Consider the following 17,639-nt stretch of genomic DNA (forward strand, 5'->3'; position numbering starts at 1 on the left):
GGATGGATGGATGGATGGATGGATGGATGGATGGATGGATGGATGGATGGATGGATGGATGATGGAGATAATTCTGTGGTGGATGACTGGGGGATTCTGGTGGTTGACGAATCGGACATGACCCAGCCATGTGTACTGACAGCCCAGAAAGCCAAGTGTCTCCTGAGAAATGCCTGGAGCTGTCTCCACCTCTGGGTCCCAGCACAGGACAGTGGTGTTAAACTGAACAAGGGTGGGGTCACGTTAGACATGGGGAAGAAATGTTGGGCCATGGGGAAGGAAAGCGGCTGGCATGGGTGAATCATGGCAGTGGGATGTAAACCTCCACACTTAACCTCTACGTGGCAAACTGCTCATCATTGCAGATGTCCCCTGGATCCCCTGCAGCCTCATCCATATGTGCAGGTTATCTGAGAACCCTCCTGGGAACCCCACAATGGCTCTTGCTTTGCACACACACATTGCTCTGCTCTGGTGCCACTTCCTTCTTGCCTCAAGCTGACACCATCAATATCAGCCAATGCCCAGAAGAAGGAAAGAGGGTCYGCAAAGAGACAGCTGCACTGGGAATTGGCTCATCCTTCCATATCTGACTCTGACTACTCTGTGGGCTCACAGGGACCGAAGCTCCACTGTTACCCACTGCCTTGCAAGCCCCAAGGTTACAGGGGTTAATGCTCYCAGCAGCTCTTCCCATCCATGGGGRTATTTAATCCCATCCATGAGTTCACTAACCCTCCCATTGACAGCCCTCAACTTTGTCCTCCCTTCTCTACTTGCAGCCCCTCCGTATCTGGATCAGTGTCACCAGTGACTCAGAAGACAGTTGATAAATCATAAATTCCCATACCAATATGGGTCAGAGCCCATCTCATCCCAGCCCATGCCCCCTGTCATGGGTGGGGACACCTTCCACTATCCCAGATTGCTCCAAACCCCATCCAAACTGGCCTTGGACATTTCCAGGGATAGAGCAGCCACCGTTTCTCTGGGCAACCACCCTTGCAGGGAAKAATTCCTTCCTAATACCCAATCCAAACYTACTCTCTCAGCTTGAAGCTATAAAACACATCTCCCACTCATTTAATTTTAAAATTGCMAAGTTCAGACCTGAAGACTTCATAAATGGGGAGTTTAGGCTTTACCTGGAGCACAAGGCCAAAACACATTCAGTGCCTGCCCTCTTCCAAAGCATAGTGAGCCCCCCAGGAATCTCTAAACCTCTGCCTTAGGTGATCCTTGAATTGCCCCATCAGAGGAATCACTTTAATTATCTGCTTTTATTTGTCCCTTGAATTGAGACAGCAGAGCCTGGCAGTGCCACAAGTGACACTCAGCTCAGTGCCCAGCCTGTAACCACCTCCCTGGACCCTCCCAAACCTTTTCCTGAGCTTTATATCCATTCAAACATGGACAGGGGAGCAGGTGGTGTTTGAATGATCCAGTACAGGCACACACACCTCAGCACCTCTCACAACTCCTAAATGTGAACAGTTTTGTTACAGCCACATAGCAACAGGGGAACAAACTTGCCTGAAGTGAAACCACCGGATGCAATAGGTTGGGAAATGCCACAACACGTGTTTTTCCTGCACCAGACTCCATCCCATGAAGCCAGCCTGGGCCTGCAGACCCCTCAGCAGTGCTGGGGCTGTGGGGGGATATGAATGCTGCACCTGCCCCTGGCTAATGGGCAGCAGCAAAGGTATTTATAGGAAATATGTAGCATATCTCCCGCCTGGGGACAGTTTTCAGCCCTGAGTGTGTTCATATTAAAATGCCATGTGGTTGTAGGGAGAGGTCGGAGCAGAGCAGGCAATGCCAGCTTGCAGCAATGCTGCCTCCTCCCAGTGCTCCCAGAGGTTTGGCTGCCTGCTTTGTCCCTGGAGGTCACTTCCCAGCTCTCTTGCCCCACCCTGGCTACTGAGACTCCYCCACCCCTCTGTGTCCCAAACAGCTGCTTCCCAGAAGAGATGGGRAGCTGTGGGCTCCAGAGAGCTGCAGGTTTGCTGAGGGGCTGAAGGCGGGTCTCCCTCCCAGTAGACCCAGCAGGATTGGGGTGCCCAGTTCAGTCCAAGGGGAACAAAGTTGGAGCAAACAGGTGTCCAAATGACAGCTAAAAATGACATGGTAAATTCCCTGCCTGGCATCCTCTTATATGCACCAGTGCCAGGATGAAACCCTGTGGGTGAAGCCCGAGGGCTGGAGCYCCTCTGCTCTGGAGCCAGGCTAGGACACCTTGGACTGTCTACTTGGGGAAGGGCTCTGGGGGAGACTTTAGGGCCCTTCCAGTGCCTAAAGGGGCTCCAGGAGAGCTGGAGAAGGACTTTGGACAAGGGCCTGTAGTGAYAGGACAAAGGGGAAAGGCTTCCCACTGCCAGAGGACAGGGATAGGTGGAATATGGGAAAGAATTGTTCCCTGTGAGGGTGGGGAGGCTCTAGCACAATTTGCCCAGAGAAGCTGTGGCTGCCCCATTYCTCAAAGAGTTCAAAGCCAGGTTGGATAGAGCTTGGAGCAACCTTGGATAGCGGAAGGTGTCCCTGTCCATGGCAAGGGGTGGAAAGAGATGATCTTTAAGATTCCTTTCAACCCAAACCATTGTGGGATTCTCTGCTATGTGAGTTCAAGCTTTCCCTGTGCCCTTATAACAGTCCCTGCTCCCGTGTCCAAYGCTCTCCAGTGCCTGTGGCTGCTCCTGCCACAGGTGATGCTCCTGCAAGCACCTCCGTAACTTTGTGTGGCCGAGGGCACCGGGCACACTGCCTGCTCCTTGGGTGTGGGAAGGGCCTGGGGAGCTGGCAGGGATGGAGCAGGGATCTCCACTGGGACCAGGGTGGAGCCGAAGGTGGAAAAAACCCGGCACATAAAGGAAACTGTGTTTCATGTGTTATTGCTGCTGGTGTGAGCTGATCGAGGAGGGAATTGCAGGCATGATTCCATGCAAAAGCTGCAAAACCCTTCCTGGGACATAAATATTTGGTTTTCCTAATTGTCCTTGTGWGGAAATAAACACTACTGGGTGGAGCACTGCCAGCATGCCCTTGGGCTTGCCCAGCCCAAGGAGAAAGGTTGCACTGTCCTGTTCCTGCCAGCCYCCAGCACTGAGGCTGGAGAGGTATTAAGAGCATGAAACCCAGTTCTGGCTGTGGAAAACATGCCTGTGCCTCCTGGAAGCATTGGGCAAATGGATGGGAGGCACTGGAGTCAAGTACAGACTACAAAAAGCAACTCCATTGGGAGCCTCTCTGACAGCAGGAGATGCCCCGGCACTGGGAGCAACCGGCTTCCCATGGCATGGGGGGCATCCTCCACGTGTAATTCCACAGTGGAATGGGCTGGGCATGGAGGGCTGTGCCTGCCATCCTGTTCCCTGGCTCCTCTGGCCCTGCAAGCAGGATGATACATCTGCCAGAGCAGGATGAAGGTGGGAAGAGGGATGCCTGAAGGGCTCTGCACCCCAGGGATGCCCCTCCTAGATGAACCCTCCTAGAGTTCACAAGGGCAGAAGGAGGGATAGCCCCAGGATTTCCATGTTGTTCCAGGAAAATAGGRGTTTAATGTGGGAGGGAAATCTCTGCTCTCAAAGGTAAATAACCTGTGGGGCACACACAATGCCATTGACACTGGCAGAGATGCACATGGGACACMCAAGCATGAGGAATCAGCTCTGAGAGACAATAAACACACACAATTTCCTTCTTTTCCAGCAATTCAGCAGACTTCAGCCATTGCCAGGCCAGCTCAGCACAAGGGGCACCCTGGTCCTCACTCGCCCCCCACCTTCCCATCCCTTGTACATCCTCCTGCCAGGGACATRTTGAGCTGGGAGGTGACAAGGCTGGGTGGAATGACATGGGGACAAGGCTCCTGGGACACAAAAGCCATGGGAATCAGAGTGACCTCGGTGAAGGTGATGGATGGGTGAGCCAAGCACCAGCCTGGGACCATGGGAGCTGTGCTCAGTGCTTCTGTGGAGAAAATCGTCCATGTTGCAATGATGTTCAGGGAATCAGGAGGTGTTTTTTTCCATTTTTTTTTCATGTTTTTGGATAGAGAAAAAAAATGTGCCAGCAATCTCCTGTGTGATATTATCAGAAACAACCAGAGAGCCCTGAGCACAGCCCAACCACCATGGCCAGTCCCTCTGCTGTACCCTGGTGAGGCAGAGAAACAAATCCACATGGGGACAATCGGTGGGAATTTCCAAATGCTGGTWCCTGCATGAAGAGCATGTTGAATCTGAACACAGGACCAGGAATACCGGCAGGGGAGAAGCAAACATCCAGATCCTAAAACACCCAGGCTATGGGACCAGCTGAGGATTGCTGTGGAAGGAACTGAGCACCATCCTTACCCTCCAGGGCTGGGAAGGATGGAAATACCCACGGGAAGAAGAAGCAGAATATCTCACCATGGCTACACACACTGCTCATGAGATGCTTGCTACTTTCCCAAGYACAAATCACAGCGCTTCCCACTGCAGCTGGAAAGAAAGAATCCCTCGGAGGTGGTGGGACTGCCTACCCAGAATTTGCTTATTATCCAAAGAAAGGGCCTGGCAGACTTCACCCCTCTGATAGGAATCCRTAGTTCTTAGCATTCCCACAATGTGAAAGACCTCTTTTCTCTGCTGACAGGAAGACAAACTGGATTGCAACTGCTCTCAGAGTTAGTGAATGCAGCAGAAAGGGAGGAAAAAGGGTTAAAATTATAAAAGATACAACAGGGACACTGGCTAATTGTCATGTCCATTTGATGTCTGATTAGAAGAAAGATTGGTTCAGATTTGATCCCAGATTTATTTTTCCCTGGCATGTCCCATTCTCAGCTCTCAGAAATGCTGGTGCACACACATGGCACTCTGGAGGTTGACAGACAAGGGACAGCAGGGACCCAAAGCAGTTCTGTGCTACAAAAACTCTCAGAGAGGAGACTGAAGCCAGGGTATGCCCCACAATGGTATCCAAGTATTACAGGATTAATGGAAAAGTCTTGAGATGACACAGTTAATTACACCCTGTTCCCATGGGAGAGAGAAGCTGACTCTAGGATGCTGTGGATGCTGTGCCAGGGCAACTCTGTCCACATGCCCCTTCCCTGGCATAGCACCACAGCCAAAATCCCAGATAATAATGGGTTGGAAACCACAGGTTTTGTTTTACAATTTCTCCTCTTCCTTTTGCTCCGGTTTATTTGTGTCCGTGCTGCTACCAAAGCTTTGCTTCCCTCCTCATGGGCAGAAATTGCTGGATATTTAGCCTGAATCTTTTGCTCACCACTCAGAAGCTTTGGCAGGTAAACCTGATCACTCCTCAACCCCCCAGACATTATAAATTCTTTAGGCAGTTCTTGCCAAACCAGCCATGTGGAGGGGTGAAATCTGGGGTTACAAAAAACACAGGCAGGGGTGACAGACCCCATTCCCKGGGAAAACCATCCTGAGGAGGCTCAGCATCTGGTGTAAGGACACTGGAAATAAAGCAAAGGAGAAAGAAGACCCAGTGTGAATGGAAAAAATGCAGATAGTTCCCAGCTCAGTGCCTGCGGCAATGGGACTTTTCAAATTTGGACATCTCAGCTAAAAAAAAAACCTGGAATGCAGGAGCGGAGAGCAGCCCTATTTCTAGCTGCGACTCCTCCCTGTGTGCTTGGCCTCCCAGACGACTCAGAAACTCAAGGCACTTCTTCCCAAGCTATAAAAAGAGCTGGAGTGAGACTGCAAGAGCYGGGAAGACAAACAAGGGAGTAGTTTACCCTCCTGTTGAGGACATGGGTGAAGCTGGGAGAAGGTCTTTGYTCCTTTTCAAATGCCTCCAAGGAAGGAGAGTTGTGGAGCACGGCAGAAATTCCAGCCTGGATCCCACCCACCAAAATGCTGGCTGTGCCGTGTTCTATGGCATCCACCACCTCCCAGCCCTCCTGTGTGAGGAGAAGGTCCAGGACAGGCCCCATCCATCACACCAACACAACTCTGGGTTCTCTGTGCTTGAGGAAGGTCACAGGTGCCACGGTAAGCAGGGACAGGGCATGGAGTGTTCCCTGGGACACAGGGTGGAAGGTGCTCCACCAAAATGCAGCTCCCCTTTACCCAGGCTGCTGARGGGGTTAACAGCCTCACCTGACACCTGCTTCGAGAATCCCAGCAGGATAGACTGGACTGTGTGAGCTCCAGGTGATCATAAAATTCAGCAAACTCAGGAATACCCACCTTTGCCCTTTCCAGACACATATTTACCTCCGCAGAAGAAGCCAAACCTTGCAGACTGTTGGAACATTTCATTCCTTTTTGTGAAGTGCAACGAAACGTTCCTGGCTGGGAAAATACCACCAGGTCACTGACTGGGAAGAGCACCACCAGGAGAGATGAGCTCTTCAACAGCTTCCCTGACCTAGTGCAGAAGAATCAACTCTTCTGGGGGAGGCGTTCCCAGCCTAACACTGACTTCTTCAACACCCAGAAAGTCGAAGTCTTCCTCTGCCTCCACTCCAGCGTTCCCCAAAGACATAAGAAAATCTCCTCACACCACTAACTGATGCTGTGGGACTTTCCTCCTGAGCAGTTCCAAGGGTTGTAGAGCTGCTCTGGGTAGTCCATATGGAGCAACCTGAAGTTGGCACACTTGGTGACCATGGTTCAGAAAGACAGGSACAACCAATGGGACAAGAGGGCATCACCTCAAGCTGAACCAGGGAAGGCTCAGGTTGGACATCAGGAGGAATTTCTTCATGGAAAGCATTGTCCAGCATTGSAAGGGACTTCCCAGAGTGGTGATGGAGGCTTTGTCCTGGAGCCTGTGCCCTCCATGGCACTCAGCACTGATTCACTGATCCTTTCCTGCCCCTTGGCTGTGSCAGTTTGATGTTCTGACAAGAAAGTACCTTGGTTCCACCATGCAAAAAACCAGCCCAGTGTCTGGGAACATTGTGGACTGAGGAATCAGGCAGCTCCAGAGTTGCTCTAGCTTTACTCAGCTCATAGGGAGGTTACTAGGCTGGTTTGATGATTTGGCCATGAAACTCAGATTCCAGGGGAACTGGGGTTGCCATACTGGAGTCTTGAGGTGAAGAAGACCCTTTGTTGCTTGGCAGTGGAACAAACTGATAAAACSCTGCTGAGCTGTGGCTACTTTATTCCAAGATTTGCATAATTTTAGACGCTATTTTTATCTRTTCTGACTAGTAGCCAACTTGATGTGATGACAACAGACCCCAGTTTAACACCACCAGCCTGTGCCCTTCCCAGGTGGGTGTTTGGTCCTGTTGTACCAAGCACTCACAATGCAGGAAAGAGGAAAAACCTCCATCAGAGAAAGGGACCCTTTGGGAGAAGTGACTTGTCTCACCAGGGCTAGGCTGGAGATGTGCTGCTTATTGTTACCATTTATCTCTTTTATTGGAATAAAAGATGGATGTGAGCACCTCAGMACTTTTGAGAGAGCTTGTGGCATCGTGTTTTATTTGAATTAGCAGAAAAATTGGTTAGAAAATAGCTTTTCCAGTCATTATGGTCACATGGAAGTGAACAAGAATACAGGGTTTTGTAAGTGCAAATGGTGTTGCAAGGTGCTTGTGCAAGAACCTCAGGGACCTCCAGGAACTGTTCCTTCTCCTTCTGAGAGCCCAGAAAACAGGGGATGGCATCAGTGGGGAGACCTCAGCAGTCATGGCTCACCGAGACTAATAAAGAGCCCAAGGAAAGCTTGAACTCACATAGCACGAAATCCCAGACTGGTTTGGGTAGGAAGGGACCTTAAAGATCACCCAGTTCTACCCCATGCCATGRGCAGGGACTCCTTCCACTATCCCAGGGTGCTCCAAGCYCCATCCAACCTGGCTTTGGACACTTCCAGGGATCCAGGGGAAACCAYGGCTGCTCTGGGCAACYTGTGCCAGGGTCTCAGCACTCTCAGAACCAGGAGCTCTTTCCTAAAATCCTATATCTATCCACTTCATGTCAATCTGAAGCCACTCCCCCTTGTGCTGACCTTCCAGCCCTTTGTCCAAAGGCCCTYTCCAGCTCTCCTGRAGCCCCTTTAGGTACTGGAAGGGGTTCTAAGGTCTCCCCAAGAGCCTTCTCTTCTCCAGGTGAACACCACCCAGGTGTCCCAGCCTGTCTCCAGAGCAGAGGGGCTCCAGGTCCCAGCACATCTTTGTGGCCTCCTCTGGACTTGCTCCAGAATCTCGATTTCCATTCCAGGAATTGTCCAAAGGCAGGCTGGATGGGGCTTGGAGCAACCTGGTCCAGTGGAAGGTGTTCTGACCATGGCAGGGGGTGGAACAAGCTGAGCTTTAATGGTCTCTTCCAACCCAACCCCTTCAGTGAGTCCATAATAAACTATTCAGTGTCTGTGTAAGCCTTTGAGAAAATAATTCACCTTTCTCCTGTGACTGGGATAATTTACCCTGCCCTGGGATTAGCCTGGAACAGCACACAATGTATAATTAGTCCGGCCGTGGGCTGGACTCGCACATCCGGGCTAAAACACCGGCTGTGCTGCCTGTTTCTGCTGTCACCCGGGGAACAGCCTGTCCCCAGGAAGTTTTCTTATTTGGTGACTGTGCAAAATAAATCAGCCAAGCTGATGGCAGGGATGAGGGCCAGGATCCAGGGCAAGGGCCCCCCTGCACTTCTCAGCACAGGACATCCTTGGTGGGGAGCACATGCTGAGCAAGAGGCAAAGGGGTTTTTGGGGCAGCAACATTTCCCAGCATCCCTGTCTTCCTACTTGGCCTCTGGTGTAATTCAAGGCAATGTCCCCCCTTGTCACTTGGTGGTCTAAAATCATCATGTTTTCCCAACTGGAGAAGCTCCTGGATTTTGGTGGCAGCACTTTCAGCACCAAATCAATTCATCTTCCTGAAGCTCAGCTGCTTCTGGAGTCCATCCCCACATAAGATATTTCTGAATCTAAAATAGATACTTCTATTACTRAAAAAACCTCCTAAACCCCTCCATCCCTGCATGCACTGAAGAGAAAAGCAGCCCCATATCTGGTACAAGAAAAACTATTTTCTTTCCCTGGGGATGGAAATAAGTTTCTAAGAGTGACTCCCTGAAAGGAGATGACTCATTACTTCACTGCTGAAGCTGCATTCAATCCCCAGCACCTCTAGTTCCCAGTAAAAGCCAGGAGACCGAAAGCATGGGGGTTCACACAGCACAAAACCCAGGAGCTCCTTTTCTTGGAGATGAAAGAGCCATGAATTAATCCCCTGTATCACCTACTCCCCCAGGATGGGCTCAGCTGCCTTCAGCCCTTGCTCCCCACAGCCAGGAGCTATTTTTTCCTGTTCTTGCTAGTGTCAATGTGTTTCTTTAAATATCTTTTTGGAGAGGCTATATATATATAGCCCCACTCTGGTGCTYTGAAAGGAGCCTCATTTCCTGTGTAAGAACTGAAGTTCTTGGCAAAGCTGCTGGTGGTTGCAGCATATGAACCACAAAAATTGTTTTTTTCAGTAGTAAAATGGCATTTCCTCTGCGACTGTGAGYTGGACTGAGCTGAATCTGGTCTGAAACCAGCCGGGTTGCTGTGGCTGGGAGACACAGGRCCACATTCCCAATTATATAAACAATGGGAGTAAAGGATTAATTGCATTAATAGGGCTGTGATGGTGCCCAGAGGTGGCACAGCCCATGACAGGGAGAGGATGGGCACAAAGCTGCTTATAACCTGCATTTGGCTGTGAAAAAGTTTGGTTCACACATCAAAAGGATTTATTAACCAATACYTGGGGAGAAAAAAATCAATTTAATTTGTACCTGATACTTTTTCTCCTTCTTTTGCACCATCTCTCTGTACCYCGTTTTGGAGAAGGTTCCTCCAGCAGCAAGGCAGGAAGCAAAACAGCCTTGCAGCCCCTGAGRGATGGCTTATGGATACTCAGGACCTTAAAATCTTCCTAAGGAGATGTGGCATCAGCTGTGTTTAGAGTTCCACATCCCCCTGACATGAATGTGCCACACCTTCCCACTGGGAAACCCTCAGCAGAAGGGTCTGACATCCCCAGCACCACCCTGGGGACTCTGATGGCAGGAGTGGACATGCAGCCAGGTCAGCAATAACCTTCTGCTGCAACAATAYCTTTCCAGGGTCATTTCTGAGTCATAAATTGCTTTTGTTGCTGCACACAGTCCTAAGGACCCAGTGTGTAAATACATCAGAGGTGGTGGTGGCCGTGGGCCACCCAAGTGGACCCTGTTTCCCTTTGCGACTCCATGACTTTCCCAGAAAAAAAATGCAGCCAAGGAACCAAAAATGAAACTTTTCTAGATTTTCAGCAGGAATTTCAAATAAGTGTCTCCTCCCAATCCCCACCACTGTCAGGATAGATCACCCTTGCAATAGTCCCTGTAGCACACAGACCATGCTGGGCATGCAGCCACACCTGCTGGCATAAAGCCCTGGCAGCCATGAACTCTCAGGAACAAACACAGAAATTCTGTAGCTCCTGCCCAGCCCCAGACACTGTCTCTACCTCCTGTCCTCATCCCTGGGACACAGCACTGACTCAGGACGTGACAGCTCACGATGGAGCACAGCTGGGCACTGGAGCAGTGCTTGGGATGGGAGACACATGAGTTATTTTGTGACTGCAGCCCAGGAGATAACAACACACCACCACAATGTGTGGCTTCCCTTCCACCCAAAACCCAAGGGCAGGGACAAGGACTGAAACTCAATGCATATCCTGCTGTGACTTCAAGGGCACTTCCCTCAGTTTCACTGTCCAAGTATTTTTGCCTTCTCCCACGATGGGTTTAAAAAAAGGGGGAAGGGATAGGTGCAGGAGGAGCTGAGCCGTGTCAGGAAGATCTTTCCAGACCTCCAGCCTTTCAGGGGCCAGCTGGTGCTCRGGAATGTCACACACCATCTCTGGGAGGCTGCAGTTGCACCTACACTGATGCCCTGCCAGCCACGTTCCTGTTGGGAACAAAGGGAAATATCCCATGGCAGTCCAAAAYACGAGTGAAGGAGCAGGAGAGCCTGGGACATCACCCTGGGAGCATCATCCCGCCCCACTGAAGCCCTGTGTCTYTCTGACTCTGTTTTCACCCAATTGTTGAACATCCTGTCTTTGTCAACTGGTCAAGCACAGAAGGAATTTCACTCCTTGACTCCTTTATKGCACAAGCATGTCTGCTGTGGACAACTACAGTGTGGAAGGAGGAAGAAGACCCAAGGGATGAAGATCCCAAGCACCCAACCAAACAAAGAGGACCTTCCCTGCAGAGCTCCAGCACCAGGACACGTTCCTCAATCCAGCCAGGAGAATTTGGAGGGRATGCAAACATCAGACACCATGTGAAATACAAACACTTATCTTGAAATATGGCCGAATTTTCACTTTTGGTGGCTTTTCTCCTCCCTTGGTGACCTTTGCTGTGCCCAAACATTTGTGCTGAGGCCAGGGGCTTGAGTGGTGGTGAATCACCATGTGAAACACCAGCAAAGGGAGCACAGTTATTACAACACTCATGTCCCCACAGCAGGGCTGCACCCAGCGCATCTTGACGACAGCAGAACTGCACGATTCGGGGTCCCTGTTGCTCAGYTTCCCATGAAAACTACCAGCATTGATGGGAAAGCAAAAGGGGAGCYCTTGGCTGTGTCCAGTTTTCCCTGAGCTGCTCTTACCCAGCAGGCAGCAAGCACAGCATGAAAGGGACACCATACCAGGGCATGTCCTCAGGTTTCCCACATTTGCATTCCCAGGAAAACCGAGACACTTGACCAACTGCAGGAGCAGAAAAGAGGCCACTAGGAAATTTATTCTTGTTTGTCTCCAAGCCCACAGATGGATATWGTCAGGACAGAGTCATTGCGCAACACAAGGACCACCATGGAAGCATCCCACCACCAGAATATCCCACCATCATAGGAGCATCCCACCACCATGGAGCCATTCCATCACCAGAGTTTACCACCACCATGGAAGTACCCTACTCCCACCACCATAGGAGCATCCCATCACTAAACCCCCCCACTACTAGGGTGTCCCACCACCACCACCGCTTCGTAGGGTGCTCTTGTTCTTCCAAACTGAGCTGAGACCACAGAAATTGGGTGCTGCAATCCCAAGCAGGTGCTGCTCAGGCTACCCAGAAGCCCATTTGSACATACTTTCTGCCTGTTTGGGTTCTTTAGCCCAAAATAGGCTTTGTGGTGAATGTGCTGCTGCCCTGAGACAGGCAGGTTTGGAGGGGAGGAGGGAAGAAGTCTGTGCATGCAGAAACATAGGTAAAATTTTCATTTTAAAGACATTTAACAGATAAAACTTTTCTCAAAAAAAGCCACTTTCAAAAAGAAAAAAAACCCCAAACCCCACAAAGCTTCCCTAAGAAAACCTCAAAAAGAAGAAGTTGGACAAAAACTGGATGATTGAGACCTAAGGGGTGCATAGCAAGTTCCCTAAACCGGAGAGGCAGAATTATGAAAAAAAAAATAAAAAAGGGGAGGGAGGGAAATAAAAAAATGAGTGAGAAAGGGAATTTCTTGGAGCTGAAGCACAGAAGAAGGAAAAGCCAGACAGGGACATGTGGTGTCATTAGTCTGAAAATCAGACGAGGAAGATCAAATCCAGCTCGCAGGGATGTGGGGAGTGGGTGCTGCTCCACCGCTCTCTCCCCTCAGCCCTTCCCAGGAAACTGCAACTCTCAGGGAGCCCATGACAGCTCCAGACATCCCATGGGGCTGTTGTTGAGACAATGAGCCTGCAGGTTCCAGCAGGAAACCAATCCCACCTTTAGCACTACAAATAAATAATTGATGTCAGAGGTAACCTGATCAGGAAGATGAGCAGAGTCCTGCACGTGATCCTCCATGCAATCTCACACCCTGGTGGGTTTTCTTCCTGAAATATCCCTTCAGACCTGATCTTTAGTTCCATCTCTAAGCCATCTCCCATGTGCCATTCCCACTCTGGGCTCATCCAAGTCCAATCCCACTGGTCCCATTTCAGTCCTGCTTCGGCCTCAGTTTCCCTTCCTCTCCCACAGTAGGTTTGGATGTCTCTGCTTTGCTGATACTTTCCATCCCTGGACATGAAGCAGGGCCAAGCTGCCCCCAGCTCCCTCTGCTGCCATCCCTTGCTCTTCAGCCTCCCCATGCTTATCCATAGCTGTCCCAAGCACCTCCTTTCCTGGAATCAGCAGTTTTTTCCACCAAAGCACCCCTGCTGCCCCTCCAGCTTGGCTGCCACTTTCCCCTTTCTGCAGGACATCAATCCATCACTTAAAACCTGAGTGAAGGGCCCCATCCAGATACTATGGATGCTGTGGAGGAGCAAATTCTGTCTGCTTTTCAACATGTTGGTGCCTTTTCCCAGGAGCCACCCGCAGGTACAGACCCTGTCCCCTGCCCTGTCCACATCTGGTATCCCTGAGGGACACGGGTGCAGAACACACCAGAGCGAATGACCCCAGTGGCCAAGGAGCCACTCCACGTCCCATCCWGCCAGTGAAGACAAAGACTGTGTGTGCCCGGGACAGCTCCAAGGACAGGCTGGCACTGGGCTGGGCGTGATGCCCAGCTGTGGCTATGTTCGGAGACCCGGCAGCGCAGCCAGCAGGGAGTGTCCCTGGCCCCACTGGTGGGGAGGCCACGTTGAGAAGCCACTGCTGGGCAGTGGCCACCGCACCCCGATATCCCCACGCTGCCCAGGGGCTCCTCCGGGGCCGGGCTCAGCCCTAGACAGGGGGTGCTCATCCCTGTCCCCCCATGGTGACCCACTGCCCTCCAGGGTGGGGGGCACCCCGTCAATCCCCGCCTACTGCCACAGCCCCGCCCACTGGTGCCAGCCCAGCTCGCCCGAGCCAGCCACGCCCACCCCAAGCTCCGCCCCAAAACCAAGCCCCGCCCACCCATGCAAGCCCCGCCTCCTGTACCAACACCAACCTGCCGGCAAAGCGAGCTGGCCCCGCCCCGACACAGCCCCGCCCCGAGGCTCACCAGGGCAGACTCCGCCCACTCGAACAAACCACGCCCACTTCGGATAACCCCGCCCTCTGCCCACTGCAGGTATCTGTGGRGCCGTCCCCATCGAACTACGCCCCAGCGTGGCCCCGCCCCTCAGCCGGCTCCTTCCCTTCCTCGCTGTTCGCATCCCTCGCCCCGCCCTGTCTCGCCCGCACCTGGGCGCGCTCGAAGCTCTCCCGCTCCGCTTCCTGGCCGCCGCCGCCGCCCGCCCGCCGGCTCAGCACCTTGGGCAGCGGGTTGGACACCTGCTTCATGGTGCTGCTCATTCGATCCATGGCCGCCCCGGGCCCGCCACCGCCCCGGTCCCGCCGCCCCGCTCGGCGCTGCCGCCGCCGCCGCACGGGCCCCGTGCCATTGGCCCGCCCACCTGCCACTCACGGCTGGACACGCCCAGCGGGCACCGCCCCTGCGCCCGAAGCTCCGCCCATCTCCCCGGCTCCTCGCTCTCATTGGTTCTCGGCACAACCACTGGGGCGGAGCGGCCCGGAGGACCCGCCCACTACGTGGCAACCGCCAAGCTCATTGGTTGGGCGGACGTCACTCAACATCAGCTCCCACCTCTCCAAGAGCCCCCGCCCTCTGCCCCGCCTTCAGGGACCGCACCCTTAGCCCCGCCCACCCAAGTGCTGTGGTCACACCTTCRTGCCATTCCCTGCTGTCATTGGTCCACGCCCCTGCCACTCACACGCCGGTGCCCCGCCCCGCACCTCACCCTGAGGGGCGCGGCTCCCCCTGGCGGCGCCGCTGGTGTGGGCYCGCGGGCGGCCGCGCTCGGGCCTCGGCGGGAAGGGCTCGGCCGTCTCTGGGCGGTCGGGAAGCCGTTGTCGAACAGCTCAGAGCCATAGCGGAGCCATCCGGATCCGCAGGCCGCAGGGGTCCTACAGGTTGCGTGTGCGGTCTCCGAGGCTGTGGCCCCTCACCTGGGCCCAGAGTGTGACCGCGGGGTGACACGGCATCACCGCCCCCTTCCTGCTACCTGCCTCAGGCCCAGTTCGGCCCCTCGCGGGGCTGGGCCCCCTTGTCAGGCTGCGCTTTGCTCACCGGGTGGTTCAGGGCTTCCCAGCCCTGCCCGGGGCTGTGATGGGGAGGCGGCTGCACCTTCTTGTCAGCGTGAGCCTGCTGTCCGATAGCCTGCGGGAGGGTTGTGTGGGGCTTTGCCTTTATGGGATCCAAAGGAAGGTGGGTACTGCAGGCACAGCTGGCAGAGCTCAGCAAGAAGGGTGTAGCACTGGCAGAGCGAAAAATGTGCTTACACGTGTCTGAAAAAGAAGGGAAGAGAGGTGAGAGAAGGATTTTGCTTCCCCKAAGCAGCTGGACTGTGCTTTGGCATAACCTGATCCGAACCAGTGTCTCTGGTCCCATCACTCATCAGAGATTTGTGTAGGGTTAGATTGGRTATTGGGAAGAAATTGTTGCCTGTGAGGGTGGTGAGACCCTGGCATATGTTGCCTGGAGACGCTGTGGCTGCCCCATCCCTTGMATACTTCAAGGCTTGATAGAGAYTGGAGCAGCCTGGTCTAGTGGAAGGTATCCCTGSTTATGGCAGGGGGTGGAACAGGATGAGCTTTAAGGTATCTTCCAACCCAAACCATTCTGAGATTCTCTCAACCTGATGAATTGCTGGACTGTGGCTGACTCCTGTAGTTTTGACCAGGAATACCATCTCATTCCAGAGGTAAATTTCTCACWTGGAGCATTTCTGCAAAATTGGGAGAGATTATTCTTTTTGTGAAAGGACTGAAAACTGAATCCCCAGAGGTGGCAAATGGGATGTGCTGGAGTCGTGCCAGCTGGATTTCTGCATCCTTTAAAGCAGATCWTATCAAATCAGTGACTTTGCTCCAGGTGGAGAGGAACTGTGCAAAACACTGCTGGGGTGATGGGGAAATCTGGGAACAGCTGTTTAGGACRTGGGCTGCCCAGCCACATAAGAATTGTGTAAGCACTTCTCCAGCATAACTCTCTTGTGTGGCTTGTTTTTCTCTGAAATAATTGTCACATCGGGATCCTTCTGGAGCTGCCCAGCAGGGTGTRTGACAGGCTGTTTGCCTGTCCCTCTGCACTGGATATCAGATTACAGCTGTTGGGAAATGGCCTGCACGGAGCAGCAAGGGTATTGCTCCCATTGTGGCTTGTCTCGACTGCCTGTCTGCTTTCTCCTTAATGTACTTTCTGGAAATCTGCCTTCTTCCTTGGGGCTGTTCCCAGGGGAGGTTTAATGGGTTTGATTCAGCCACTGTTGCAGCGAGGTGATTAATAATTGAAGAAATTACATCAGTGCTGAATAGAGATATYGGAAAGGAAGCGCAGAGGAGGGCACTGGACAAAGGACAGCGGTATCCTTGTGATCTGGACCTCTCCCATCCTCCACCTGGCTTGGAGCATTCTGCTCCTGGAGCCCATGGCAAGGGACCATGAGGCTGAGACCTGGTGTAGCTGCTCCCTCCTACTGAAGAGCAGAGTCACATCCTCTTCTTCCCTGGCCAGGGCTCAGTGCCCMCTTTGGAACCTGGGCCAGAGCAGAGGAAGGGGCTTGGATGTGGGATAGAATGGTCTGTTTCTACCGGCTGCTCCTGCCTCCTCCAGGAAGGGGCTGTAACAGGATGGAACCGAGATCCAGCCCGTGGGCTGCTGGTCACACAGCCCCAGGCTCGCCCAGTCCATACTGCTGGAATGTGCTGTGGGGCTCTGTGGGGATTTGAGGGACTACCTTCCAGTGGGAGAGAATGCCTTTTTTTCAGGCAGTTGAGAGGGGAAGGCACAGAGCTGTTCTTATGGAGTGTCTGCTCCTCTGCCTCAGGTTCCACAGGGAGATGATGGGGAAGGGCTGAAAGAGAGCAGGGTGGAGGTAGAGGAGGTTGGGTATTGCTCCTGCTCCCCAGCAGGTCCTTTGTGGAAGCCGTGGCTGGGGTTCATCTGTTCCAGTTCTCTGTCCTCACTCCTGTCAAAGAGGCTGGACTGAAGGGTGATGGCAGAGCCCTTCACAGGGGTGTCTGGCCTGTGTTTGTCTGGACATGGAGAGGACAGTGTGTCCCTCTTTTTTTTTCCCTGCTCAGCAGAGTGTGGCRCCCATCAAATCCTGCTCAGGCCAGGCAGGTGGGACCAGAGCTCATCCTTCCCCTGCTGCAGTGCTCCATAGGGCAGTCCCCTCTTCCTGCTCTTGTCCATAGGACCTGTAAAGGGGGGCTACTCCCATTCTACAGGACAGCCTTAACCCAAAGGATACGTGTCCAAAGCGGGAGGACAAGTGGCAGGAGAGGGGCCAGAAGGGACTGCAGGGGCCATGGGCCCTACCTGGGGTTCAGGATGTTCTTTTCCCAGGAGCTGAGAGCTAGAGTCTCCTTTTCCAATCTCCTCCCCAGCCAGAGCTGGAAAGTCCCAGGGTGCTGCTTCAACACTCCTYGTCCTCCCGTGGTCTGGCCCAGGCTCAGGCAGAGCACAGATTCCCCTTGTTTCRGCAGGAAAACAGAAGCACAGAGTTCCACAGTCCTTCCTCTGTTATCCCACTGGCTGTTCTGGAGTGAGTGATCACAGGGCTCTGAGCTAATATCCTGCTCTTCCCCCCTTGGAGATGGGAAAAATAGATCCCAAATGGATCCCTCCAGTAGCTCCTTTACACATTCCACGGCACACCATCCTGATCCCACCTGACCAGATGA

General features: G+C 53.0%; 1 protein-coding gene across 2 annotated transcripts in view; it reads right to left on the reverse strand.

Moving 5' to 3' along the window:
* HIP1 (huntingtin interacting protein 1) overlaps positions 1–14,305 on the reverse strand; it is a 41,531-nt gene extending 27,226 nt beyond the window's left edge. For both annotated transcript variants that reach the window (XM_057367933.1, XM_057367931.1), the window contains exon 1: positions 14,136–14,305. In XM_057367933.1, coding sequence (XP_057223916.1) covers positions 14,136–14,255 — 120 coding nt within the window. In that variant the 5' untranslated portion in view covers positions 14,256–14,305. The remainder of the gene's footprint in view (positions 1–14,135) is intronic.
* Between the last annotated feature and the right edge of the window lie 3,334 nt (positions 14,306–17,639).

The sequence above is a fragment of the Malurus melanocephalus genome, unplaced genomic scaffold, assembly GCF_030028575.1.
Source record: "Malurus melanocephalus ecotype Western Australia unplaced genomic scaffold, MMel_1.1 scaffold_86, whole genome shotgun sequence".
NCBI classification, from domain to species: domain Eukaryota; kingdom Metazoa; phylum Chordata; class Aves; order Passeriformes; family Maluridae; genus Malurus; species Malurus melanocephalus.